The sequence below is a fragment of the Zea mays genome, chromosome 3 (genome assembly GCF_902167145.1).
Source record: "Zea mays cultivar B73 chromosome 3, Zm-B73-REFERENCE-NAM-5.0, whole genome shotgun sequence".
Lineage (NCBI taxonomy): Eukaryota > Viridiplantae > Streptophyta > Magnoliopsida > Poales > Poaceae > Zea > Zea mays.
The window spans coordinates 212,362,966-212,388,860 of record NC_050098.1 but is presented as its reverse complement, the minus strand read 5'-3'; the positions used below and the strand labels follow the sequence as shown (position 1 = coordinate 212,388,860).

At 43.7% G+C, this 25,895-nt stretch overlaps 7 protein-coding genes across 9 annotated transcripts; 6 read left to right on the top strand and 1 right to left on the bottom strand.

The window, feature by feature from the left end:
- The first annotated feature begins 2,199 nt into the window (after positions 1–2,199).
- LOC103651317 (transcription initiation factor IIB-like) lies at positions 2,200–2,734 on the top strand. The gene has a single exon (XM_008676935.3). The coding sequence runs from the start codon at positions 2,200–2,202 to the stop codon at positions 2,635–2,637; it is 438 nt and encodes a 145-aa protein (XP_008675157.2). The 3' UTR covers positions 2,638–2,734.
- A 3,346-nt stretch (positions 2,735–6,080) lies between these two features.
- Positions 6,081–6,878, top strand: LOC118476823 (protein ORANGE, chloroplastic-like). Its single transcript, XM_035966598.1, has 3 exons — positions 6,081–6,363; positions 6,561–6,676; positions 6,759–6,878. The coding sequence occupies exons 1-3, from the start codon at positions 6,318–6,320 to the stop codon at positions 6,876–6,878; spliced, it is 282 nt and encodes a 93-aa protein (XP_035822491.1). The 5' UTR covers positions 6,081–6,317.
- Positions 6,879–7,229: 351 nt separating this feature from the next.
- Positions 7,230–7,682, top strand: LOC109945335 (transcription initiation factor IIB). Its single transcript, XM_020551182.1, has one exon. The coding sequence runs from the start codon at positions 7,230–7,232 to the stop codon at positions 7,665–7,667; it is 438 nt and encodes a 145-aa protein (XP_020406771.1). The 3' UTR covers positions 7,668–7,682.
- Positions 7,683–10,591: 2,909 nt separating this feature from the next.
- LOC118476755 (protein ORANGE, chloroplastic-like) lies at positions 10,592–11,913 on the top strand. The gene is made up of 3 exons (XM_035966426.1): positions 10,592–11,393; positions 11,645–11,706; positions 11,789–11,913. Exons 1-3 carry the CDS (start codon positions 11,348–11,350, stop codon positions 11,906–11,908), a joined length of 228 nt encoding a protein of 75 aa, XP_035822319.1. The 5' UTR covers positions 10,592–11,347; the 3' UTR covers positions 11,909–11,913.
- A 346-nt stretch (positions 11,914–12,259) lies between these two features.
- LOC109945333 (transcription initiation factor IIB) lies at positions 12,260–12,712 on the top strand. Its single transcript, XM_020551181.1, has one exon. The coding sequence runs from the start codon at positions 12,260–12,262 to the stop codon at positions 12,695–12,697; it is 438 nt and encodes a 145-aa protein (XP_020406770.1). The 3' UTR covers positions 12,698–12,712.
- Positions 12,713–16,177: 3,465 nt separating this feature from the next.
- Positions 16,178–21,915, top strand: LOC118471906 (neutral ceramidase-like). Of its 3 annotated transcripts, none has more exons than XR_004857365.1 (9): positions 16,178–16,423; positions 16,675–16,736; positions 16,819–16,905; positions 17,022–17,801; positions 18,555–19,042; positions 19,323–19,589; positions 19,895–19,986; positions 20,960–21,381; positions 21,741–21,915. XR_004857365.1 is itself a non-coding variant. In XM_035966425.1 (2 exons), the coding sequence occupies exons 1-2, from the start codon at positions 21,035–21,037 to the stop codon at positions 21,820–21,822; spliced, it is 429 nt and encodes a 142-aa protein (XP_035822318.1). In that variant the 5' UTR covers positions 21,002–21,034; the 3' UTR covers positions 21,823–21,861. The 3 variants fall into 3 exon arrangements, 1 of the variants encoding a protein (XP_035822318.1); XR_004857366.1 differs by lacking the exon at positions 16,178–16,423 and having other exon boundaries at positions 16,676–16,736; positions 18,555–18,625; positions 18,953–19,042; positions 21,741–21,908; XM_035966425.1 differs by lacking the exons at positions 16,178–16,423; positions 16,675–16,736; positions 16,819–16,905; ... (2 more) ...; positions 19,323–19,589; positions 19,895–19,986 and having other exon boundaries at positions 21,002–21,381; positions 21,741–21,861.
- Positions 21,916–23,350: 1,435 nt separating this feature from the next.
- LOC118471889 (probable glutathione S-transferase GSTU6) lies at positions 23,351–24,640 on the bottom strand. The gene is made up of 2 exons (XM_035966424.1): positions 24,047–24,640; positions 23,351–23,890 (listed from the first exon to the last, which is right to left on the bottom strand). Exons 1-2 carry the CDS (start codon positions 24,368–24,370, stop codon positions 23,516–23,518), a joined length of 699 nt encoding a protein of 232 aa, XP_035822317.1. The 5' UTR covers positions 24,371–24,640; the 3' UTR covers positions 23,351–23,515.
- Between the last annotated feature and the right edge of the window lie 1,255 nt (positions 24,641–25,895).

Below are 25,895 nucleotides of genomic sequence, written 5' to 3'. Positions count from 1 at the left end.
GGTCCACTTCTAGCAGCGTTGGAGTGGGTAGGAGATGGGGATAATGCTCGTTGACATCACAACGATCGCCAGCAACCCCATATAGCTCCTCGTTGCCGCTGCTCCATCATGCGCGATCAGCAAGGGCCGCTATCCTTTTGCTTCCACTACCACCGCTACACAGCCACAATACTACCATGGTGTCTTCTTCCTACCGCGTCGAGGCCACCACGTCTCGATGACCCCTGTGCCTCGACGAGCGCCGCCATGTCGAGGACACCTAGTGTGGGTTCTTGTGACTGCGCTCGATGTTCTTCACGGTGTTGTGCCGCTAACATGCAAAGACCAAGTGCCACGGTGTCAAGGAGAGCCAGCTTAGACCACCACACATGTAAAACGGGACACCAAAACCACTAGAGAGGCTTATTTATCTGTTTTCACAAAGTTTAGGGTGTACAATATAGTTTTATAGGTCGAGGTTCGATGTATCTACCACTATATAGTTTAGGGGGTTATATAATCTTTTCCCCCTTGCTCCCTCACCCTATCGAAGAGTTCCTCTCGCGCTCACCGCCCCTCCAAAAAATGAAGCAGGTTTTGTTTTTGTTCGAAAGCTTTCGCTTCTATTTCTAGTGGAGATTCGAGGCCTACGGTGAAGATGGCATCTAAGAAATTTGGGGAGAAAGTGACTAGCTTCACCATGACATGCAGCCTGTTGAGCCGCTACATCAGGTCGAACGGCGCCACCGCCATGGATATTGACCTCACCATCAGAGATGAAATCTCTTCCATTGTGAGGTACTTCTGCATAGTAGTCGTATCATCTGAATGGATTGTTCTTGGTGGCTAGGAGATGCTCATGAACCTTGAGGGCATGGAATACTTGCACTGGTTTGTGTTGCACATCAGTTGGGAGATTCATGAACAAGGAGACACTCATGAACCTTGAGCGCATGGGTTTCTCGATGTTGATATCGATGCCGCACATGATGCGTTTGATTGGAATGCTCATGAGATATGCCATGAATTGCTGCCTTTTTGTTCAGAAGGACAATAGTACATTGTGATAGTGAAATGGATGCACATCTAATTATGGTTTTCTTGGACAATAGACATGCAAATGTGGACATGGTAATTATTAAGACGGATTTATCTCCCCTTGTTAAGGATTTAGAACCTGTAAATCATCAATGAAGAGGCTACTATACCATAGTAGTTCTTCAAATTGTTTGTAGTGCTTTGAGGCTCTTTGATGAATGCAAGTAATTATAGTGGTGGCTACTATCTTATGTAATTCGTTGTTGTTTCTTGGCAGCTAGGACTTTTCCCTATAGACACGTGGTTTGGATCATGGCTCTAATCCTTCATATAATGTAGATGTTTCATTCATCACACAATGCACAAATTTTTGTCTCTAGAAAATGGTGAGCAATTTATTAATGATCTAAAACTTAATACTTTAATGATCTAGAAAATGATGAGCAATTTATCGAGCATTCGTTTGGTATTCTGAAGATGAAGTGTCGTATTCTTCTAAACCTACATCTTATCCAATAGAGAAGCAATCGAAGATAATAATTGCACGTATGGCGCTACACAACTCCATTAGGGATAGTGCCTTACACAATGCCGACTTTGAAAACTATGCCGACCTTGAGGATAACATAGGAGGACAATATAGTACTAGTGGACCAGTTGATAATTTAGACATGGGAACCTTTAGTGATTATATCTAGCCGTTTTGGTTGGTTGAGCCTGTAATCATTGTACAATCTTTTTCTAGCGCTATATGGGGATTCAAGTACGACACAGTGGTTTCGTAGTCGATACATGCTCACATCAGCTTGAACAAAATGCTTTGCAATTATATGTCAACTCATGCCTCTCTGTCTTTTTTAAATCTATACTACCTATTAAGGCTCTAAGGGGTAGGCTGCCTCCCCTGGTTCTGCCTTCAGCCAATCTGCACCGTCCATCAATATGCGTCAAATCATCACCGTCCGACACCGCCGCCGCGCCTGGCTCCCCCTCCTCCTCGCCCCACTCGCCCTGACGCACGCCACGGTGTCCCTGCCCCGCTCGCGATGCATCCCCCGAAACCCTAGGCCTTCCGCGATGAGGAGTCGCCTCCTCCTTCCTCCGTCGTGGCGTTCTCGGGCGCCGCCTCCGCGAGCAAGACGCCTCTCCCGCCCCTGCCATCCTCGCCCCGCTCCCCGCGAGATGAGCGACTCCTACTGCCCCGACTGCAAGAAGCAGACGGAGGTGGCATTCGACCACTCGGCGGGGGACACGGTGTGCACCGAGTCCGGCCTCGTCCTCGAGGCGCACTCCGTCGACGAGACCTCCGAGTGGCGTACCTTCGCCAACGAGTCCAACGACAACGACCCTGTCCGCGTCGGCGGCCCCTCCAACCCGCTCCTCACCGACGGCGGCCTCTCCACCGTCATCGCCAAGCCCAACGGCGCCCAGGGCGACTTCCTCTCCTCCTCCCTCGGAAGGTGGCAGAACCGCGGCTCCAACCCCGACCGATCCCTCATTCTCGCCTTCCGCACCATCGCCAACATGGCTGACAGGTACGCCTCTCCGAAACTCCCTTTCTTACGCTACAGCTTCGATCTGGTTCTATCCAAGTATGTAGTAGTTTGTGCTGATTTCTAGGATATACTGTGCCGCGTGCTTGTTCGCCTGATTTTGGGTCTGGGACGATGGATTTAGGTGAGGAATGTGACATGGGGTTTCAGGGTTGGTTATCACCGCGGGGGGTCTAGATTTGGAACATCTGATTGATATATTTTCGTCGACGGCTTTTTCTATATTCTTGCTGGGTTTGGTGCTGGATGATTGTCCCTTGGATTGGATGGAGGTTGATTATCGTCCTACTTCAGTTCAGGCTAGAGTTCTGCCAGCTCCCACTGTAATCCTTCTTCCATATCTACATGTGAATGATTTGTGCTGCTGCTGCTGTTATCGTGATGCTCGCGATGACAGGGCCTATGGTCGCGGAGGCCATGTTCGTGAACAGGGAAGAGATCCCTGTGTACCCGCTGTACAGAGATCCTGTGAGTGTATATTCCACTTGATTCCATTTTTTATTGTTTTATTTTTCTCTCCCAGTGCTAATGCCATATTGTTAACCCAAATTTCTGTCCTCTTCTCTGCAAACAGGTACATGATTTTGGTTTTTTTTCGCTATGATCCAGGTGCCATTAAGTTTCTTAAGTATGATGAGATTCAGCTGGCACCTGAAGCAGCATCAGTCGGGCTAGAAATCTGGGTTGTCGGAAATGACAGCGGGGAAAATGTTCCATGAATTATATCTTAATTTCTGCTGTTATGTACCCCTAAAATATACGTCCTTGTTATACACCACAGACCACAGCAGTTGCGTATTTTTTTGAATTGTTACCTGTCAAACCTTAGTGCCTTAGATTTCTCCTTTTTGTGCACTGTGAAACAAATCTTCTGCTTTTGCAATATCCAGAACTCACGGAACTAAGGTTCCACCCATCATACACTCCATCAAAAACTTATTTAGTTAGATTTTAATTGACATAGGGATGCAAATGGTAGGATATTTTCTGGTCAACTGAAGCAGAATAGGGCAAATATGGAAGCGACACCGATTTTCAGACACTATCAATGTCTGACTCCGATTCCAAGAAAATAATATGGGATGATAATATGAGATGCTACATTGATACTTGAGAGGCATCCATCAGAAGCATCAAATGTTAGATGTTGAAGTACTCTATTATGATTTTGCTCAAGACCGCCAATAAATAGGCTTGTTATCACATACGAATGGGAGTTAAAAATATCATGCTCTTAGTTTTCACATCTTGGCAATCACGTTTATTGTGCTCACTCTGATTGCACCCGTAATATGTGAGCTGGCCACAAATGCCTATTCATTGATTAGAGGATACCGCATTCCAAACTTTAGGCATAATTCTCATTGATTGCTCTTGTTTTTTTTTGAAATCGTGTGCAACTCACTTTGGGTTGTAACTTGATATGCAATCATGTGAAAATATGCTCAGCGTCGTGAAGCCGTCCGTGATCCAGCTGCGGGGGCCCACCAAGGTCAGCGTCTTCATCGCCAGCAACGACGCCGAGCAGGCCTGCGACTTCAGGATCACCGGCATCTACCACGACGGTACAAACCTTGCACCTTCTTCGACTCTTCCCGTCTGATTTGACTATCTAAAACTGTTGTTTCTGATTCGGTGCGCTGGCGATCTGGTCGCCCACAGGGAGTTCGTGAAGAAGAACTATGGTGACATCAAGGCCTGCAACCCCTCCCTCCCCTTCCTTGTCCGCGAGTGCTCCGGTGTCCAGCCCCAGCTCTGGGCGCGCTACGGTACGTGTGCATCTATTTCGTCCTCTTTCTCCTGCTGTGGCTAAAGATTTGATTTTTACTGGTTGGGGCATTTTTGGGTGAATTTCATATCTTTGCCTGCCCTGTGAAATGGCTCAATCTGCCCTGTGCATTTGAGGGAAGAGGAATTTAGGCAATTATATTTATGAGAAATAAGTTATAAATGTAAGTTCCATGTTGGTTTGTCATACTCAACTACAAAACTGCTAGAGTCTGTGCAATGGTAACCTGTTGGGGCCAATCCGTACGTTTATATGTGCTCTGCATCATCATCCTGGTCGATCACAGTGGTCCATACCAGCATTTTGTTCAGTTTACTGCTAAATTTCTGGTGGAGCTCCCTGTGGTTTTATGTGATGTTCAATATTATTGTAGAGTAGACAATTACAGTTATGGCTAGACTGATCCTCCACACATTCAGTGTCTTGTATTCCCCCTGTTCCAAATTAAATGTTGCATTAGCTTTGTCCTAAGTCAAACTTTTTTTTATCTTCGACCAAGTTTATGGAAAAATGCACCAACATCTACAACGTCAGATTAGTTTCATTAAATTCACCATAAAATATGTTTTGGTACTTTAGTATTGAACCTGTAGATGTTAATATAGCTTCCTAAATGTTTGGTCAATTTACATAAGTTTGGCACAGAATTAATCTAAAGTGATCTGTAATTTGGAACGCGGGACATAGATTGTGTTTTGTTTCCTCAGTTGGCTTACACAGTTTGATTTTATATATTAATGACATGATTTAGTTTCACAGCCATATTACAGTTCATGTAGTAAATAAAATACCATGAAATTTGCTCTTAAAAAGTTAAGCGCACTATGACCAGAAGCACATACGAAACTATACTAAACTAGGTCAGGAGTGCTAAGCCTTCAAAAGACTTATGATCTGTTGCTTATAATCCCCAAACCCAACTTATTCGATATGTGCAGTAAGCTATTCTTTTAACTTAGTATTTTGTGGTCTTTCTAACTACCGAGAACCGCCAGGATTACGGAAATATCATAATTCCAAAAGGTCAAGATACCATAAAACCCTATCTTAGTTTGTGTAACAGGAGTACCAGATGTGGTTGCTGGTGCAGGCTTGGTTTGTGGACCAAAATACATGCAAAGAATGTGAGATGAGGAGGTAACCAAACTGTAACGAGCTTCAAGGAAGATAGCATCCGCTTGGAATGGCTTCATATGCATTAAGCCAACCACTCCCTGGCACAATTTGGAAAGATGTAGGATTAGTATCAGAATCTCACCTCTTAAATTCACTAATGTCTTCTCATGATCCATGCCCTGAGCATTAGGTTTCAGAGGAACTAGATTTTATGCTTCTGAGCTAGCCAATCTGGAATAACTTCTGATTATGGTATCAACTTTATCTTATTTTGGCAGATAAGTAACTCGTAGGCTTTCACTAATCAGTGGTGTTAGAAACTAGATCAGCAATCTACACCATCCGCTCGCTTCGGTAAATCTACACCGTTCCTCCCTACACCTCATCCTCCATCAATGCGGCTCCAGTACCCATTCCTCCATCGGCGCGGCAGCATCCAGTTCATCTGCGACGACAAGGCGTCTTCACCAACCACACCCTACTACAAGTGGTGTCAGTCCATCTCAGATAAGTGGAGTAATTTGTTTGTATATATATCTTCTATATTATTTATGCCCTAATCCTGATTAATAGCCTAATCACGCGACAACTAATACATGTTGATTTCTTTCCTTAGACGGCGTCATGCACATGTGAGATCTAGGGAGAGGAAGAGGAGGAAGGGTTGTGGGGACCGGGGGTGCGAGATGGTGGATTCACCTGCAACTACAAGAAAACAAAGAGCGAGAGATTTACAGAAACCTCTAGAGCCGTGGAGGAGGAGGAGATTTGGAGGATCTCTACGACACTGACGGATTAGTTAAGGAACGAAAGATCACATCGTGTCCGGTAACCAGATTCAGATGTGGACGCCGTGCGTGGGTGCGAGGCCAAGCCGAGGTGAAAGAGGTAATGTAGACCTTTCAAAAAATAAAGCTTGAGATATGCATTGATGTTTGCATGTCTTGTGCAACTTCTTTGATTCTGTAATCTGATTGAGTGTTTTAATCTATCTTATAGTTGGTTCTGGTTGCAGTGGTACCAGAAAATGCATCATAAGCTATTTTTTGGTCTTATATCCTTAGTTTCGTGTGCTCTGTTCATAGATTCGACGATTGAGAATACATCAAAGAATAAAAATGTGGAACTCGTATTTTCAGATGAAGAGCGTGACCAAGAACTTCCTGATTTTTCATCATTTATTCCATTCTTACCTCCTCTGGTATGTATGTGTGCCTTTCAGCACTCAAATACTAAGATGCTTGATTGTTACTAAGGTATAAACTTCTACCTTATGTGAACAGAGTGCAGCTAATCTAAAGGTCTACTATGCCACACGTTTCACCATCATAGTTGGGATAATGGTGTTCGGTGGTTTTCTTGCACCAATCGTAAGTCACAGTTCTCAATTTTGGAACCACTGATGGTTACTGTCATAGTTTTATTTTGCCATATACTATACTACCTATTAAGGCTCTAAGGGGTAGGCTGCCTCCCCTGGTTCTGCCTTCAGCCAATCTGCACCGTCCATCAATATGCGTCAAATCATCACCGTCCGACACCGCCGCCGCGCCTGGCTCCCCCTCCTCCTCGCCCCACTCGCCCTGACGCACGCCACGGTGTCCCTGCCCCGCTCGCGATGCATCCCCCGAAACCCTAGGCCTTCCGCGATGAGGAGTCGCCTCCTCCTTCCTCCGTCGTGGCGTTCTCGGGCGCCGCCTCCGCGAGCAAGACGCCTCTCCCGCCCCTGCCATCCTCGCCCCGCTCCCCGCGAGATGAGCGACTCCTACTGCCCCGACTGCAAGAAGCAGACGGAGGTGGCATTCGACCACTCGGCGGGGGACACGGTGTGCACCGAGTCCGGCCTCGTCCTCGAGGCGCACTCCGTCGACGAGACCTCCGAGTGGCGTACCTTCGCCAACGAGTCCAACGACAACGACCCTGTCCGCGTCGGCGGCCCCTCCAACCCGCTCCTCACCGACGGCGGCCTCTCCACCGTCATCGCCAAGCCCAACGGCGCCCAGGGCGACTTCCTCTCCTCCTCCCTCGGCAGGTGGCAGAACCGCGGCTCCAACCCCGACCGATCCCTCATTCTCGCATTCCGCACCATCGCCAACATGGCTGACAGGTACGCCTCTCCGAAACTCCCTTTCTTACGCTACAGCTTCGATCTGGTTCTATCCAAGTATGTAGTAGTTTGTGCTGATTTCTAGGATATACTGTGCCGCGTGCTTGTTCGCCTGATTTTGGGTCTGGGACGATGGATTTAGGTGAGGAATGTGACATGGGGTTTCAGGGTTGGTTATCACCGCGGGGGGTCTAGATTTGGAACATCTGATTGATATATTTTCGTCGACGGCTTTTTCTATATTCTTGCTGGGTTTGGTGCTGGATGATTGTCCCTTGGATTGGATGGAGGTTGATTATCGTCCTACTTCAGTTCAGGCTAGAGTTCTGCCAGCTCCCACTGTAATCCTTCTTCCATATCTACATGTGAATGATTTGTGCTGCTGCTGCTGTTATCGTGATGCTCGCGATGACAGGGCCTGTGGTCGCGGAGGCCATGTTCGTGAACAGGGAAGAGATCCCTGTGTACCCGCTGTACAGAGATCCTATGAGTGTATATTCCACTTGATTCCATTTTTTATTGTTTTATTTTTCTCTCCCAGTGCTAATGCCATATTGTTAACCCAAATTTTTGTCCTCTTCTCTGCAAACAGGTACATGATTTTGGTTTTTTTTCGCTATGATCCAGGTGCCATTAAGTTTCTTAAGTATGATGAGATTCAGCTGGCACCTGAAGCAGCATCAGTCGGGCTAGAAATCTGGGTTGTCGGAAATGACAGCGGGGAAAATGTTCCATGAATTATATCTTAATTTCTGCTGTTATGTACCCCTAAAATATACGTCCTTGTTATACACCACAGACCACAGCAGTTGCGTATTTTTTTGAATTGTTACCTGTCAAACCTTAGTGCCTTAGATTTCTCCTTTTTGTGCACTGTGAAACAAATCTTCTGCTTTTGCAATATCCAGAACTCACGGAACTAAGGTTCCACCCATCATACACTCCATCAAAAACTTATTTAGTTAGATTTTAATTGACATAGGGATGCAAATGGTAGGATATTTTCTGGTCAACTGAAGCAGAATAGGGCAAATATGGAAGCGACACCGATTTTCAGACACTATCAATGTCTGACTCCGATTCCAAGAAAATAATATGGGATGATAATATGAGATGCTACATTGATACTTGAGAGGCATCCATCAGAAGCATCAAATGTTAGATGTTGAAGTACTCTATTATGATTTTGCTCAAGACCGCCAATAAATAGGCTTGTTATCACATACGAATGGGAGTTAAAAATATCATGCTCTTAGTTTTCACATCTTGGCAATCACGTTTATTGTGCTCACTCTGATTGCACCCGTAATATGTGAGCTGGCCACAAATGCCTATTCATTGATTAGAGGATACCGCATTCCAAACTTTAGGCATAATTCTCATTGATTGCTCTTGTTTTTTTTTGAAATCGTGTGCAACTCACTTTGGGTTGTAACTTGATATGCAATCATGTGAAAATATGCTCAGCGTCGTGAAGCCGTCCGTGATCCAGCTGCGGGGGCCCACCAAGGTCAGCGTCTTCATCGCCAGCAACGACGCCGAGCAGGCCTGCGACTTCAGGATCACCGGCATCTACCACGACGGTACAAACCTTGCACCTTCTTCGACTCTTCCCGTCTGATTTGACTATCTAAAACTGTTGTTTCTGATTCGGTGCGCTGGCGATCTGGTCGCCCACAGGGAGTTCGTGAAGAAGAACTATGGTGACATCAAGGCCTGCAACCCCTCCCTCCCCTTCCTTGTCCGCGAGTGCTCCGGTGTCCAGCCCCAGCTCTGGGCGCGCTACGGTACGTGTGCATCTATTTCGTCCTCTTTCTCCTGCTGTGGCTAAAGATTTGATTTTTACTGGTTGGAGCATTTTTGGGTGAATTTCATATCTTTGCCTGCCCTGTGAAATGGCTCAATCTGCCCTGTGCATTTGAGGGAAGAGGAATTTAGGCAATTATATTTATGAGAAATAAGTTATAAATGTAAGTTCCATGTTGGTTTGTCATACTCAACTACAAAACTGCTAGAGTCTGTGCAATGGTAACCTGTTGGGGCCAATCCGTACGTTTATATGTGCTCTGCATCATCATCCTGGTCGATCACAGTGGTCCATACCAGCATTTTGTTCAGTTTACTGCTAAATTTCTGGTGGAGCTCCCTGTGGTTTTATGTGATGTTCAATATTATTGTAGAGTAGACAATTACAGTTATGGCTAGACTGATCCTCCACACATTTAGTGTCTTGTATTCCCCCTGTTCCAAATTAAATGTTGCATTAGCTTTGTCCTAAGTCAAACTTTTTTTTATCTTCGACCAAGTTTATGGAAAAATGCACCAACATCTACAACGTCAGATTAGTTTCATTAAATTCACCATAAAATATGTTTTGGTACTTTAGTATTGAACCTGTAGATGTTAATATAGCTTCCTAAATGTTTGGTCAATTTACATAAGTTTGGCACAGAATTAATCTAAAGTGATCTGTAATTTGGAACGCGGGACATAGATTGTGTTTTGTTTCCTCAGTTGGCTTACACAGTTTGATTTTATATATTAATGACATGATTTAGTTTCACAGCCATATTACAGTTCATGTAGTAAATAAAATACCATGAAATTTGCTCTTAAAAAGTTAAGCGCACTATGACCAGAAGCACATACGAAACTATACTAAACTAGGTCAGGAGTGCTAAGCCTTCAAAAGACTTATGATCTGTTGCTTATAATCCCCAAACCCAACTTATTCGATATGTGCAGTAAGCTATTCTTTTAACTTAGTATTTTGTGGTCTTTCTAACTACCGAGAACCGCCAGGATTACGGAAATATCATAATTCCAAAAGGTCAAGATACCATAAAACCCTATCTTAGTTTGTGTAACAGGAGTACCAGATGTGGTTGCTGGTGCAGGCTTGGTTTGTGGACCAAAATACATGCAAAGAATGTGAGATGAGGAGGTAACCAAACTGTAACGAGCTTCAAGGAAGATAGCATCCGCTTGGAATGGCTTCATATGCATTAAGCCAACCACTCCCTGGCACAATTTGGAAAGATGTAGGATTAGTATCAGAATCTCACCTCTTAAATTCACTAATGTCTTCTCATGATCCATGCCCTGAGCATTAGGTTTCAGAGGAACTAGATTTTATGCTTCTGAGCTAGCCAATCTGGAATAACTTCTGATTATGGTATCAAATTTATCTTATTTTGGCAGATAAGTAACTCGTAGGCTTTCACTAATCAGTGGTGTTAGAAACTAGATCAGCAATCTACACCATCCGCTCGCTTCGGTAAATCTACACCGTTCCTCCCTACACCTCATCCTCCATCAATGCGGCTCCAGTACCCATTCCTCCATCGGCGCGGCAGCATCCAGTTCATCTGCGACGACAAGGCGTCTTCACCAACCACACCCTACTACAAGTGGTGTCAGTCCATCTCAGATAAGTGGAGTAATTTGTTTGTATATATATCTTCTATATTATTTCTGCCCTAATCCTGATTAATAGCCTAATCACGCGACAACTAATACATGTTGATTTCTTTCCTTAGACGACGTCATGCACATGTGAGATCTAGGGAGAGGAAGAGGAGGAAGGGTTGTGGGGACCGGGGGTGCGAGATGGTGGATTCACCTGCAACTACAAGAAAACAAAGAGCGAGAGATTTACAGAAACCTCTAGAGCCGTGGAGGAGGAGGAGATTTGGAGGATCTCTACGACACTGATGGATTAGTTAAGGAACAAAAGATCACATCGTGTCCGGTAACCAGATTCAGATGTGGACGCCGTGCGTGGGTGCGAGGCCAAGCCGAGGTGAAAGAGGTAATGTAGACCTTTCAAAAAATAAAGCTTGAGATATGCATTGATGTTTGCATGTCTTGTGCAACTTCTTTGATTCTGTAATCTGATTGAGTGTTTTAATCTATCTTATAGTTGGTTCTGGTTGCAGTGGTACCAGAAAATGCATCATAAGCTATTTTTTGGTCTTATATCCTTAGTTTCGTGTGCTCTGTTCATAGATTCGATGATTGAGAATACATCAAAGAATAAAAATGTGGAACTCGTATTTTCAGATGAAGAGCGTGACCAAGAACTTCCTGATTTTTCATCATTTATTCCATTCTTACCTCCTCTGGTATGTATGTGTGCCTTTCAGCACTCAAATACTAAGATGCTTGATTGTTACTAAGGTATAAACTTCTACCTTATGTGAACAGAGTGCAGCTAATCTAAAGGTCTACTATGCCACACGTTTCACCATCATAGTTGGGATAATGGTGTTCGGTGGTTTTCTTGCACCAATCGTAAGTCACAGTTCTCAATTTTGGAACCACTGATGGTTACTGTCATAGTTTTATTTTGCCATATACTATACTACCTATTAAGGCTCTAAGGGGTAGGCTGCCTCCCCTGGTTCTGCCTTCAGCCAATCTGCACCGTCCATCAATATGCGTCAAATCATCACCGTCCGACACCGCCGCCGCGCCTGGCTCCCCCTCCTCCTCGCCCCACTCGCCCAGACGCACGCCACGGTGTCCCTGCCCCGCTCGCGATGCATCCCCCGAAACCCTAGGCCTTCCGCGATGAGGAGTCGCCTCCTCCTTCCTCCGTCGTGGCGTTCTCGGGCGCCGCCTCCGCGAGCAAGACGCCTCTCCCGCCCCTGCCATCCTCGCCCCGCTCCCCGCGAGATGAGCGACTCCTACTGCCCCGACTGCAAGAAGCAGACGGAGGTGGCATTCGACCACTCGGCGGGGGACACGGTGTGCACCGAGTCCGGCCTCGTCCTCGAGGCGCACTCCGTCGACGAGACCTCCGAGTGGCGTACCTTCGCCAACGAGTCCAACGACAACGACCCTGTCCGCGTCGGCGGCCCCTCCAACCCGCTCCTCACCGACGGCGGCCTCTCCACCGTCATCGCCAAGCCCAACGGCGCCCAGGGCGACTTCCTCTCCTCCTCCCTCGGCAGGTGGCAGAACCGCGGCTCCAACCCCGACCGATCCCTCATTCTCGCCTTCCGCACCATCGCCAACATGGCTGACAGGTACGCCTCTCCGAAACTCCCTTTCTTACGCTACAGCTTCGATCTGGTTCTATCCAAGTATGTAGTAGTTTGTGCTGATTTCTAGGATATACTGTGCCGCGTGCTTGTTCGCCTGATTTTGGGTCTGGGACGATGGATTTAGGTGAGGAATGTGACATGGGGTTTCAGGGTTGGTTATCACCGCGGGGGGTCTAGATTTGGAACATCTGATTGATATATTTTCGTCGACGGCTTTTTCTATATTCTTGCTGGGTTTGGTGCTGGATGATTGTCCCTTGGATTGGATGGAGGTTGATTATCGTCCTACTTCAGTTCAGGCTAGAGTTCTGCCAGCTCCCACTGTAATCCTTCTTCCATATCTACATGTGAATGATTTGTGCTGCTGCTGCTGTTATCGTGATGCTCGCGATGACAGGGCCTGTGGTCGCGGAGGCCATGTTCGTGAACAGGGAAGAGATCCCTGTGTACCCGCTGTACAGAGATCCTGTGAGTGTATATTCCACTTGATTCCATTTTTTATTGTTTTATTTTTCTCTCCCAGTGCTAATGCCATATTGTTAACCCAAATTTCTGTCCTCTTCTCTGCAAACAGGTACATGATTTTGGTTTTTTTTCGCTATGATCCAGGTGCCATTAAGTTTCTTAAGTATGATGAGATTCAGCTGGCACCTGAAGCAGCATCAGTCGGGCTAGAAATCTGGGTTGTTGGAAATGACAGCGGGGAAAATGTTCCATGAATTATATCTTAATTTCTACTGTTATGTACCCCTAAAATATACGTCCTTGTTATACACCACAGACCACAGCAGTTGCGTATTTTTTTGAATTGTTACCTGTCAAACCTTAGTGCCTTAGATTTCTCCTTTTTGTGCACTGTGAAACAAATCTTCTGCTTTTGCAATATCCAGAACTCACGGAACTAAGGTTCCACCCATCATACACTCCATCAAAAACTTATTTAGTTAGATTTTAATTGACATAGGGATGCAAATGGTAGGATATTTTCTGGTCAACTGAAGCAGAATAGGGCAAATATGGAAGCGACACCGATTTTCAGACACTATCAATGTCTGACTCCGATTCCAAGAAAATAATATGAGATGATAATATGAGATGCTACATTGATACTTGAGAGGCATCCATCAGAAGCATCAAATGTTAGATGTTGAAGTACTCTATTATGATTTTGCTCAAGACCGCCAATAAATAGGCTTGTTATCACATACGAATGGGAGTTAAAAATATCATGCTCTTAGTTTTCACATCTTGGCAATCACGTTTATTGTGCTCACTCTGATTGCACCCGTAATATGTGAGCTGGCCACAAATGCCTATTCATTGATTAGAGGATACCGCATTCCAAACTTTAGGCATAATTCTCATTGATTGCTCTTGTTTTTTTTTGAAATCGTGTGCAACTCACTTTGGGTTGTAACTTGATATGCAATCATGTGAAAATATGCTCAGCGTCGTGAAGCCGTCCGTGATCCAGCTGCGGGGGCCCACCAAGGTCAGCGTCTTCATCGCCAGCAACGACGCCGAGCAGGCCTGCGACTTCAGGATCACCGGCATCTACCACGACGGTACAAACCTTGCACCTTCTTCGACTCTTCCCGTCTGATTTGACTATCTAAAACTGTTGTTTCTGATTCGGTGCGCTGGCGATCTGGTCGCCCACAGGGAGTTCGTGAAGAAGAACTATGGTGACATCAAGGCCTGCAACCCCTCCCTCCCCTTCCTTGTCCGCGAGTGCTCCGGTGTCCAGCCCCAGCTCTGGGCGCGCTACGGTACGTGTGCATCTATTTCGTCCTCTTTCTCCTGCTGTGGCTAAAGATTTGATTTTTACTGGTTGGAGCATTTTTGGGTGAATTTCATATCTTTGCCTGCCCTGTGAAATGGCTCAATCTGCCCTGTGCATTTGAGGGAAGAGGAATTTAGGCAATTATATTTATGAGAAATAAGTTATAAATGTAAGTTCCATGTTGGTTTGTCATACTCAACTACAAAACTGCTAGAGTCTGTGCAATGGTAACCTGTTGGGGCCAATCCGTACGTTTATATGTGCTCTGCATCATCATCCTGGTCGATCACAGTGGTCCATACCAGCATTTTGTTCAGTTTACTGCTAAATTTCTGGTGGAGCTCCCTGTGGTTTTATGTGATGTTCAATATTATTGTAGAGTAGACAATTACAGTTATGGCTAGACTGATCCTCCACACATTCAGTGTCTTGTATTCCCCCTGTTCCAAATTAAATGTTGCATTAGCTTTGTCCTAAGTCAAACTTTTTTTTATCTTCGACCAAGTTTATGGAAAAATGCACCAACATCTACAACGTCAGATTAGTTTCATTAAATTCACCATAAAATATGTTTTGGTACTTTAGTATTGAACCTGTAGATGTTAATATAGCTTCCTAAATGTTTGGTCAATTTACATAAGTTTGGCACAGAATTAATCTAAAGTGATCTGTAATTTGGAACGCGGGACATAGATTGTGTTTTGTTTCCTCAGTTGGCTTACACAGTTTGATTTTATATATTAATGACATGATTTAGTTTCACAGCCATATTACAGTTCATGTAGTAAATAAAATACCATGAAATTTGCTCTTAAAAAGTTAAGCGCACTATGACCAGAAGCACATACGAAACTATACTAAACTAGGTCAGGAGTGCTAAGCCTTCAAAAGACTTATGATCTGTTGCTTATAATCCCCAAACCCAACTTATTCGATATGTGCAGTAAGCTATTCTTTTAACTTAGTATTTTGTGGTCTTTCTAACTACCGAGAACCGCCAGGATTACGGAAATATCATAATTCCAAAAGGTCAAGATACCATAAAACCCTATCTTAGTTTGTGTAACAGGAGTACCAGATGTGGTTGCTGGTGCAGGCTTGGTTTGTGGACCAAAATACATGCAAAGAATGTGAGATGAGGAGGTAACCAAACTGTAACGAGCTTCAAGGAAGATAGCATCCGCTTGGAATGGCTTCATATGCATTAAGCCAACCACTCCCTGGCACAATTTGGAAAGATGTAGGATTAGTATCAGAATCTCACCTCTTAAATTCACTAATGTCTTCTCATGATCCATGCCCTGAGCATTAGGTTTCAGAGGAACTAGATTTTATGCTTCTGAGCTAGCCAATCTGGAATAACTTCTGATTATGGTATCAACTTTATCTTATTTTGGCAGATAAGTAACTCGTAGGCTTTCACTAATCAGTGGTGTTAGAAACTAGATCAGCAATCTACACCATCCGCTCGCTTCGGTAAATCTACACCGTTCCTCCCTACACCTCATCCTCCATCAATGCGGCTCCAGTACCCATTCCTCCATCGGCGCGGCAGCATCCAGTTCATCTGCGACGACAAGGCGTCTTCACCAACCACACCCTACTACAAGTGGTGTCAGTCCATCTCAGATAAGTGGAGTAATTTGTTTGTATATATATCTTCTATATTATTTCTACCCTAATCCTGATTAATAGCCTAATCACGCGACAACTAATACATGTTGATTTCTTTCCTTAGACGGCGTCATGCACATGTGAGATCTAGGGAGAGGAAGAGGAGGAAGGGTTGTGGGGACCGGGGGTGCGAGATGGTGGATTCACCTGCAACTACAAGAAAACAAAGAGCGAGAGATTTACAGAAACCTCTAGAGCCGTGGAGGAGGAGGAGATTTGGAGGATCTCTACGACACTGACGGATTAGTTAAGGAACGAAAGATCACATCGTGTCCGGTAACCAGATTCAGATGTGGACGCCGTGCGTGGGTGCGAGGCCAAGCCGAGGTGAAAGAGGTAATGTAGACCTTTCAAAAAATAAAGCTTGAGATATGCATTGATGTTTGCATGTCTTGTGCAACTTCTTTGATTCTGTAATCTGATTGAGTGTTTTAATCTATCTTATAGTTGGTTCTGGTTGCAGTGGTACCAGAAAATGCATCATAAGCTATTTTTTGGTCTTATATCCTTAGTTTCGTGTGCTCTGTTCATAGATTCGACGATTGAGAATACATCAAAGAATAAAAATGTGGAACTCGTATTTTCAGATGAAGAGCGTGACCAAGAACTTCCTGATTTTTCATCATTTATTCCATTCTTACCTCCTCTGGTATGTATGTGTGCCTTTCAGCACTCAAATACTAAGATGCTTGATTGTTACTAAGGTATAAACTTCTACCTTATGTGAACAGAGTGCAGCTAATCTAAAGGTCTACTATGCCACACGTTTCACCATCATAGTTGGGATAATGGTGTTCGGTGGTTTTCTTGCACCAATCGTAAGTCACAGTTCTCAATTTTGGAACCACTGATGGTTACTGTCATAGTTTTATTTTGCCATATATAGATTGCTTTGAATGCTTAACAAGTTGATGTGCTCTCATGCGGCTGGAAGTTAAACTTGGTCTAGGGGGCACATCTTATGAAGACTCCATCCGAAGCGTTCATCTGTCGACGTATTTGAGGTACTGCCACTTTTTCATTGTCCATTAATGTATCAAGGTTCATCTAGCAACGGTTGGGACTGCTAGGATCTGGGGTGCGCAATGGTTTCAAACCATCATTTTTTTCTTGTTTTCTGCATCACATATAGCTTGTTTTTCTTCTTTTATCTAAATTCTAACAGAGATTTTCAAATTCAAATGGAAAATGGCAAGAAGTTTATATGTTTAGAAGAAAAACATGAACATACACTAGCAACATGTTCTACTGAGTATTTGTTAATTTCTTTTTATTTCTTTCATGCACATAAGATCTTGTTTACTCCTTTTTGTTTAAGATATAGACTATTTATTGCCATTTAAAGGCTACAAGTGCTTGAATTTTTGTGGCCATGTCTGCTCGTGCTATTTCTGGACATTGCAAATTGCAAAAGTGCACTCATGTTATACACCCAGTAAAGAGCAAGACATTTGAAAGCTCATGGGCCACCTGTGTTGCTATTGATGCAAGCGAAAGTTGGCTGGTATAACTTTCAGTTCAAACTCTTTACTAAAATGTTTTAAACTTATGTATGTCAATATCTTGTTACTTATAACCAGTTTGCTTTTCTTAAAGGTTGAGTTTTGTTACGTGTTGGCTGACAGATGTAGTGATGTTCTCGCATGTTAACCACGACTACATCGACTGCGGTGCCTAGGGCCTTGAGGCCTTCCTCCTGCTCCTTGACTGGAAGGTGAATTCTGTCGCAGATTTTCCAACTCGCTGTTAAGCCTCATGTGTGTTTTGGTTCCATTTTGTTTTGCTAGATCTGTGAGATTCATGGGTGCAGATTGATACTAAGTGGCTGAGTTGTTTTGATGGCAGCTCAGACTCTAACGAACAATGCCTTCTCCCCTTTGTTTGGACTGGACTTAATAACAACTACAGGTTTGCTAATTTTGCACAATAAACAATTAAATGGAATCAACATAGAATTATGAGTCATGACCCACACAATTTATCTTGGAGTACTTGTTCTCGTTCCCTCAGATTCTAATGGTTGGCATATTGATGATGTGATATCGATGTACTAAATATCGTATAGTGGGTTGTTGTTAGAGGTAGCAGATCATTAAATCTAAATTTAGGTATATATATCTTGAATAATGGGTATAAATAGACATTTAACTGTACTAAAATTATAATGTCGTGCATACTTAAATTGTGAAAAAATATGGTGCCATTTAAACCATACGTATGTTAAGTAAATTAGAATTATTTGTTTGTTTCATACTGTATTCATACGTCGTAGCTGTAGCTGTAGGAGGCCGCTACAATCGCTATTTAGTTCCATGTGTGATATATATTTAGACATTTGATTGTTAACTCGCACAAGATGTGAATCCTCCTTTGACATTCTAAAAATTCTATAGAAATTTTAATTCAACCATCAAAAAGTGTCAAACATAAATGGTTGCTAATTAATGGTGTTCTTGCTTTCTTTCAGGTGCTACTCCCAAATTGTGTGTTCCGTCTCCGGGGAAACCACGAATCCTTTAATATGGTTTCGAGAAGGAGGTAATGACTAAATACAAAGATAAGGGCCCTCAACTTTATCGAAAGTTTTAAAGATGTTTTGAGGATCTTGCTCTAGCGGCAATAATAGTAGGATGTGTGTACACTGCACGTGGAGGTGTCTTCCGTAGTTCCGTGGAACAATTGTAGTGCCATCAAATAATTCAAAAAGGAGAAAATACAAGGCGAATTTTACTGTTGATCATGACTTCCATGAAACTTGGATCATTGGATGAGTTATTGAAAGCAAGGAGAACCGTTGTTGCCCCTCCTTGGGAAGGCTCAAATTTGATCCCTAGGGATGTGTTGTGGTTTGACCCTTCCCTGCAGATGGGTCTTTCTCTGAATAAAGAACAAGGCATTGGTTTGCTTTCGGGTCCTGATATCACTCAACAATTTCTGAGAACAAATCATTTGAAGGTTCGTTTTATTTCATTTATTACTCTTCCTGTTATATTTCAAATTGTTTGATCAGTAGAAATATTTTTTTTACTGGCGCAGCGCCTGTGGGTACGCCTCCTTCGCCTCTTCCCTGTTTCTTCTTTCTCTTTAGTAGCAAATTTTGAGGCCTGTGTAGATATGTCAATGAGTATTGCCATAGGGATTCTGAAGGAATAAGTGTTGTTATAGTTTTCCAAATGATGCTACTTAGCTGTAAAAATTAACTGATGAGCAAAAGTTTCTATGTATCCTTATTCAGTGTCGACACTGTTTCCAACATGGAAGCCACCACGGAGGCCGAGCTGCGAGAGAACGATTTCTGGAGCACGCACCACACCAAGCTCATCTGCACCATGGGTCGTTGGCCGGCGCCTCGCCACCATGGAGGTGCCCAGGTGGTGGTACCTCTGCGACATCCTGTCCCTCCCTCCTCCCCCTCACTGGCGCAGCAGTAGCAACTGTCTCTGCCTCCGTCCCCTGCCGGACCACTGAAATCCGCCCGGGTTTGGGCTATTCTGCTGTGATGGTAAGGATGCTCGCCCTTCACTCGCTCAGATCCGCTTGTAGAAATCTATATGATTTTTATTGCAATTTCTAATCATAGTGATCACCCGGTTTGGTCATTGCGGTTGTTGTGGTTAAAGCTTTCTCATAGTGTACAACAGTTACCCTCAAAAGGTCTCAAGCTGCAGATGTATCTAAAGAAGAGAAAAACAATATCCTGAAAGATTTAGAAAAAAGGAGACAATACATGCACTACGAAGGCATAAAATGGGTGTTGTTGATTTTGAATTACTCACCATTATTTTGTTCTTTCCATTCAATGTGCAGGTATAATACTAGCATGTGTTGATGGACTTGACTGTGCTATAAAGAGGTAAAAGAGTGTACATCTGACAAACCACCTTGGCTTATTTATTGATGTAAGTTTGGTTAACTGTGCATGCGAATTTATTTTTTCTACAAAATCCATCATGATTTTTTCCTACAAAACCCACCATGAGCCTAAAGTTCATGAGATATTTTCAATGACTACTTGATGATTCTTTTCCTTTCTTGTTAAGGGTTTTATTTTTTATTTCTGTATATATTCAGATTGCAATATAACCTCTGACTCGACGTAGAGCCACCACTCACCACCCTCGCCACTGTGAATGTATTTGTTTAATCATATGTTGAAGGTTGAAGACTCAATTAGAATGTTTAAAAGTATAAGGATCCGAATGAATCTTAAGTAAAACATGGGACCAATAACAACATTTATTCAATTAATTTTACCTGACAGCAATATTTAGGTTGTGACCCCATACATGCAATTCAAGGATTGTGAGTGGCAACTTGAAGAGACAAAATTTCAGTATGTCTTGGTATTTCTGGAGCCTGTGCGAAAATACTAGACTCTCAATAGTGTTTTTTAGCATGCAATATCATAGCAGTGGAAAAAGAGAATGAAGATGACCCTCGCCTGTCGCCTCCCAGGCTCCCAATTCCCACCCTCTAAATCTGCCCACTCCCACCGCTACTCCCCCTCTGCCGCTGCCGGAAATTCATGTTAACTATTTTTTTGGTGCGTCTACATCAGAATCTCATAAGGTCGAATTACTTTGTCCAATAATAACGTTTTGTATGCTCGACATATCTTCTTGGCTGTGATTCAGAGATCTATTTTTTGTTTAATTTATCTACTAGGGATCTGCAGCTATTTTTGGTAAACATTAGCTCATGTATGTTAGTATATTGTGTTCATGTGGAGAAAAGAAATGCAATTAGTACATTCCTGAAAAATCACATGATTTCATTTTCTTACTTGCTTGGATAACGCATATCCTCCCCTCCCTTCCATTATGATCTGTGAGTTTTTCTAATAGAATAGTTACCAACTCTTTTCTTTTGCAGTCTGCAGTCAATTTGTCAGCTTATTGAGACATCCAACTTGCATGAGTTGATCAACAAGCCCATCCCTGGTTCCTGATGGAGGCATCATCTTCCTTGTGTTTCCAAGTTTCTGGTTTTAGTTTGTCCAAGATATGGCTATGCCTTTTTCTGGTACTCGTTCTTCAGAACTGCAGCCCAGCACTTTCAGATTCACCATATTTGGTCGGTATGGGGAGCTATGACATAACAGGGCCAGCAGCAGACGTTAACATGATGGGATATGCAAATGCTGAGCAGATTGCATCAGGAATTCACTTAAGGCTAAAGGCTCGTGCCTTTATCGTTGCTGAGCCTAACAGCAAGCATGTCGTGTTTGTAAATCTTGATGCTTGCATGGCATCACATCTTGTTACTATAAAGGTGCTTGAAAGGCTTAAAGCAAGGTAAGAGTGATCACTCTTGAATCTTATATCAGAAAATTGCCTCGCTCCCTCTCTCTGTTTGATCATATATTTGTATAGCCTGATCCATCATACTTTGCACACACAGGGTATCATTCATATAATTGTTTAATGATTTTTGATTTATTCACTAAAGAACTAATCCCAAATTTTTCTTTGTATTGGAGATAGCCACATTTCAACACTGCGTGATAAATGGCAAAGTCTTTAGCCATTTTACATTCTACTGAACAGGGTCAAGACATAATGTTGATTAGATGGATAATTATATATTTTGCAAATGTAAGCTTTCTTGCACCCTCATGATGGTGTAGCTGACTATGCAAACCTCAATTTGGCAGGTATGGAGATCTTTATAATGAGAGTAATGTGGCTATCAGTGGAATCCATACGCATGCTGGTCCTGGTGGTTATCTGCAGTAGTCTTCTTCGGCTCCTGGTGTACTTCTAATGTTTGTTTATTTGGTCAATAGTCATTCTGGCTCGTTTTTTTGTTTTTTTCTTGAATGAGCATCGTAAAAGGTTGCATAACTTTGGTTTTGTCCATTATTCTCATAATCAAAATATCGTATTGTGGAAGTTCATTATTCTCATAATCAAAATATGATTTAGGAAATATCATTTTTTTGTAAAAACATTTCAATTGTGTACTAATACGATATTCAAATTTATCAAATTCGAAAATAAAAATTACTTCGTTTTTGCATTACTTATGTAAGTATAAATTGTATGAATATGAATATTACAAAAAAATATATAGTATATGAATTCTGTTAACACTATAGATATAGAGGATCGAATTTAGAGGACGTTGCTGGTGATGAAGAAAATATAGAGGATGAAATCTTTTAGAGTATTTTGTAGAATACAGAGAATATTCATTTAAAAGATAAAATTTAAAGTACGCAGCAGTCTCGTTCCCCTCCGACCGTGGACCCAAGCATCAAGGTTCTCCATCTTCAGGTGACCCCTCCGCCTCGATCCCGTAGGATTTTCCAGCTGATTTCTTCGCCAAGCGGCATGTATACCCGTGTTTGTGAACGATTTGGGCTTGCTGCCTGCCGCTTGTGATGCGATCCGGTACTTTTTGGTGAATATTGCGGAGTGCTATGCGTACAAAGAAACATCATGCGGAGAGCACAATGGAGCCACATTCAGTTATATTTTACATAGCTTCTTTTAAAGGGTAAAGGGTAGATGGATGATAATTCTGCATGTTTTTGTTATGCTCTTTATGTTACATTCAACGACTTCTCCATACTTCACGCTTGTATTTGTTGGGGGACAAACAGTAGGTGGCTACTTTTGCCTCTCTTTTCTTATTTTCTTGCTTCTTGGCTACAATACCAGTCTCCCTCTACCTATCCAACTCCATGTTTAAGAAAGTATTGTCAATGTAAATTGTCTGTTTTCACCCTAACATATTGTCACAAAACATTGTAATCGTTGTGAACTAACATTTTATCAAATAATTGACATGTCGTAGCAACGCACGGGCACTATACTAGTAAAAATATAAGAACCATTTGTGAACACAAATTGATGCCCTTAACTACACGAAAGTTGAAGGGGATCCTATGGACATTTCTTGTTTTCGGAAATAGTGGTAGTTGCTTATTTCCATTGGATTTTACTATTTTAAGGACTAGTTTTGAAACTATTTTTTTTTCAAAGAATTTTCATTTTTCTAAAGAAAAAATGAACTTATTTCTCATAAAAATGTGGTTTCTAAACTAGCCCTAATCAGAAAACAACTGCTTGGTTTTGCAGATAGGGTTATTCCTGTTCCAATCTACCAACTTTGACCGGCTCATCATATTTATTTTTATGAAAAATAGAAAATTCTTAACAATATTTAATGTATATTATATATGCTAAACAATGTCACAGTAAAAATTAATAATAAATTAGAATTTTTTAATAAAACAAACCGATAAAACTTTAAGTAAAAAAGTCAAATAAAGTATAAATTGCAACGGAGGAAGTATAAAAAACATTCGTTTATTCGTCTGGACTCTGGACAGAATCAAAGCCTTTCCTGAACTCTAGTACACGTTAACGCACGGAAAAGTACACGAACACTGAGCTTGCTGTTACAGGCTTACAGTTACAGCGTTCAGTAACCAGCAGGTGGAGACCGTTTAGCCAGAAACCCCTTGTAGTGCTCCAACAGCCTTCCGGCGTCCGGCATCACCTCCTTCACGGCGTCCACCGCCAAGAAGCGCTCCGCCCACGCCGTCAAGGCCGGGAACTTGGCCTCGTCCAGAAGCTTTACGCCGGCCGCCTCGTCCACCACCCTGATCCACACCACGAAGCTCCCGAGCGCGATGTCCACGAGCCCGACGGCGTCGCCGCCGAAGAAGGGTTTCCCTTTGGAGCACTCCCTGAACGCCTGCTCCAGCGTCTCCACCACGGGGACGACGACGCCGAGCGCCTCCGCCGCCTTCTCCGCCGTCGTCGACCAGAACAGCCGGTTCCACTCCTTGTAGAACTGCATATATAGCGCGGAATCGTTCGGTCAACTGAACTAGTACTGACGACCCCCAGTCCCAGAGGCCCAGCAGACAGATTCTCGGCGCAAGAAGAAGAAAAAGGCAAGGATTAGCATTTTGGCCGGCCGGCCGGCCTCTGCAGTCACCGTTATTACCTTGTCGTCGACGTAGGCTGCCCAGAAGCGAGCCATGGCGCGGTCGTAGGCGTCGGCGGGGAGGAGAGGGGTCCCGGTGCCTGCCCAGGTCTCGTCGACGTACTGCAGGATGACGAGCGACTCGCACACGGGGCGGCCGCCGTGGACCAGCACGGGCACCTTCCTGTGCACCGGGTTGAGCTTCAGCAGCAGGTCGCTCTTGCGGGAGAGGTCCTCCTCGACGAACTCGTAGCTGAGCCCCTTCAGCCCCAGCGCCACCTTGGCGCGGATCACGTAGGGGCTGTACCATGAGCCCAGCAGCTGCAGCTCGCCTCCGTCCGCCATTATAGACTCTCGCTCGCTTCGCAGGCTCCTTCGATGTCGTTGGAATGGAATTTTCTCAATAGTTTCACGATTTGAGTCGAGCGGAAGGGGCGAGCGGAGCCGACCGTATATTTAACGAGCTGAGAAGTCGAATTTGAATTGTTTACTGGTGAACCCACGTTGCTTGTCGGCGCGGCGGGCAGCGATTTTGCGTCAGCTCTGTCGTGGCCTCGTGGGCGCATGAGGGAAGGAGACAGCGCGTTAGATCGGAGTATGGGATCCTGGTCCTGGCCCGCAGAAGCCAGGCTACAGTGGTGTAGACGTGTCGTTGTGCCTATATTATTGGATGTCACTATGTCAGCACCAGCACAAGCTGCCCACACGAAACACGTGTTTATTTTGCACTGCCCGGCCGGCCGTACCTCCCCGCGACTCTTTTACGAGCCGGCCTGTCAGGAACCAGATTTCATTCTCGTTTCTTAGAGCCAGTCCGGCGGTGGATAATTACATGACACGGACCAGAACTAGTCAGATAAACAGCCAATCAAAAATTATACTAATCGTATCTGACGGATTAGGTAAGAGGGAAATAGACAAGCAAGCAAGCAAAGTGGACAGCTGGCCATTGAACGAACGAATCAAGGAATCATTGAGGACACGTCAGACAGCACTAATCTGTCTCGAACCTTCTAAAGCCAGCAACATGGCTTTCTGCCTTTCTTTTCTAAAAAAAAAGCAACTTCGTTTCATGCAGCACATGCCCCTGCTACATAGCTACTATTTAATGCTGTTAGCAGGACATATGCCCGTCAAATATATTAGGGTTGATTTGGTGACAAGAGAATCACGAGAGAATTCGAGGAGATTGAGTGAGAAATAAACTAATTTCCCTTCAATCCACTCCAATACTCACGTGATCACAGATCACTAAATCAGCCCTTAAAGAAGACAAAAAGATAAAGTATGAGCGAAAGTACTGTTGGGTGTGTCCTCTACAGCTGGTCATCAGTGACCGGATTAGGCTAAACCCAACTATCTATCTCTTTAAATGGGCCCTTGATTGGGAGGGCCCACGCTAACCTCGGTTGGAGCCCCCAGACACACGACGCTATATATAGGACTAAGAGGTCGCAGGAAAGACTAACGCTAGTACCTCACCCCAAAACCCTAGTCCGCAGAGGCCCCCATCGCCTAGGCGTCGAAGTGCATGGAAACGCGACAACCTACAGCGGCTCGGATCCCGATGCTGCTGCTTCTCTGCAGGGCGACGATATAAAGATAGCAACAGCAACAATAAGGTGTGTTCCTCGTTCCTCTTAGTAGATCAGTAGATCAGATCTACACATCATCAAGGTTTTAATTTCAGTTACGGATTAGTATTCTAGGGACTTAGGAATCGATTTTAGACAGAATAGAATCTAACAATGGTATCAAAGCCGTCCTAAGAACCCTAAATCTCCAAATCTGCATTCGGTTTTATGAGATCACTCAAAGTTCGTTACTCTCGGGTTAGGATTTAACCTAACCCGAGTTCTTGAGTGTTAGG

What these genes read in the sequence shown, in the direction of transcription:
- LOC103651317 (XM_008676935.3), top strand. Translation starts at nt 2,200, where the DNA reads ATGAGCGACTCCTACTGCCCCGACTGCAAGAAGCAGACGGAGGTGGCA.
- LOC118476823 (XM_035966598.1), top strand. Translation starts at nt 6,318, where the DNA reads ATGTGGACGCCGTGCGTGGGTGCGAGGCCAAGCCGAGGTGAAAGAG. An exon ending in GCCAAGCCGAGGTGAAAGAG is followed by an intron (nt 6,364 to 6,560) that starts GTAATGTAGACC and finishes CTCTGTTCATAG; the next exon opens with ATTCGACGATTGAGAATACA. An exon ending in TTCCATTCTTACCTCCTCTG is followed by an intron (nt 6,677 to 6,758) that starts GTATGTATGTGT and finishes TTATGTGAACAG; the next exon opens with AGTGCAGCTAATCTAAAGGT.
- LOC109945335 (XM_020551182.1), top strand. Translation starts at nt 7,230, where the DNA reads ATGAGCGACTCCTACTGCCCCGACTGCAAGAAGCAGACGGAGGTGGCA.
- LOC118476755 (XM_035966426.1), top strand. Translation starts at nt 11,348, where the DNA reads ATGTGGACGCCGTGCGTGGGTGCGAGGCCAAGCCGAGGTGAAAGAG. An exon ending in GCCAAGCCGAGGTGAAAGAG is followed by an intron (nt 11,394 to 11,644) that starts GTAATGTAGACC and finishes TCGTATTTTCAG; the next exon opens with ATGAAGAGCGTGACCAAGAA. An exon ending in TTCCATTCTTACCTCCTCTG is followed by an intron (nt 11,707 to 11,788) that starts GTATGTATGTGT and finishes TTATGTGAACAG; the next exon opens with AGTGCAGCTAATCTAAAGGT.
- LOC109945333 (XM_020551181.1), top strand. Translation starts at nt 12,260, where the DNA reads ATGAGCGACTCCTACTGCCCCGACTGCAAGAAGCAGACGGAGGTGGCA.
- LOC118471906 (XM_035966425.1), top strand. Translation starts at nt 21,035, where the DNA reads ATGGAGGCATCATCTTCCTTGTGTTTCCAAGTTTCTGGTTTTAGTTTG. An exon ending in CTTGAAAGGCTTAAAGCAAG is followed by an intron (nt 21,382 to 21,740) that starts GTAAGAGTGATC and finishes TCAATTTGGCAG; the next exon opens with GTATGGAGATCTTTATAATG.
- LOC118471889 (XM_035966424.1), bottom strand. Translation starts at nt 24,370, where the DNA reads ATGGCGGACGGAGGCGAGCTGCAGCTGCTGGGCTCATGGTACAGCCCC. An exon ending in CAGCCTACGTCGACGACAAG is followed by an intron (nt 23,891 to 24,046) that starts GTAATAACGGTG and finishes CTATATATGCAG; the next exon opens with TTCTACAAGGAGTGGAACCG.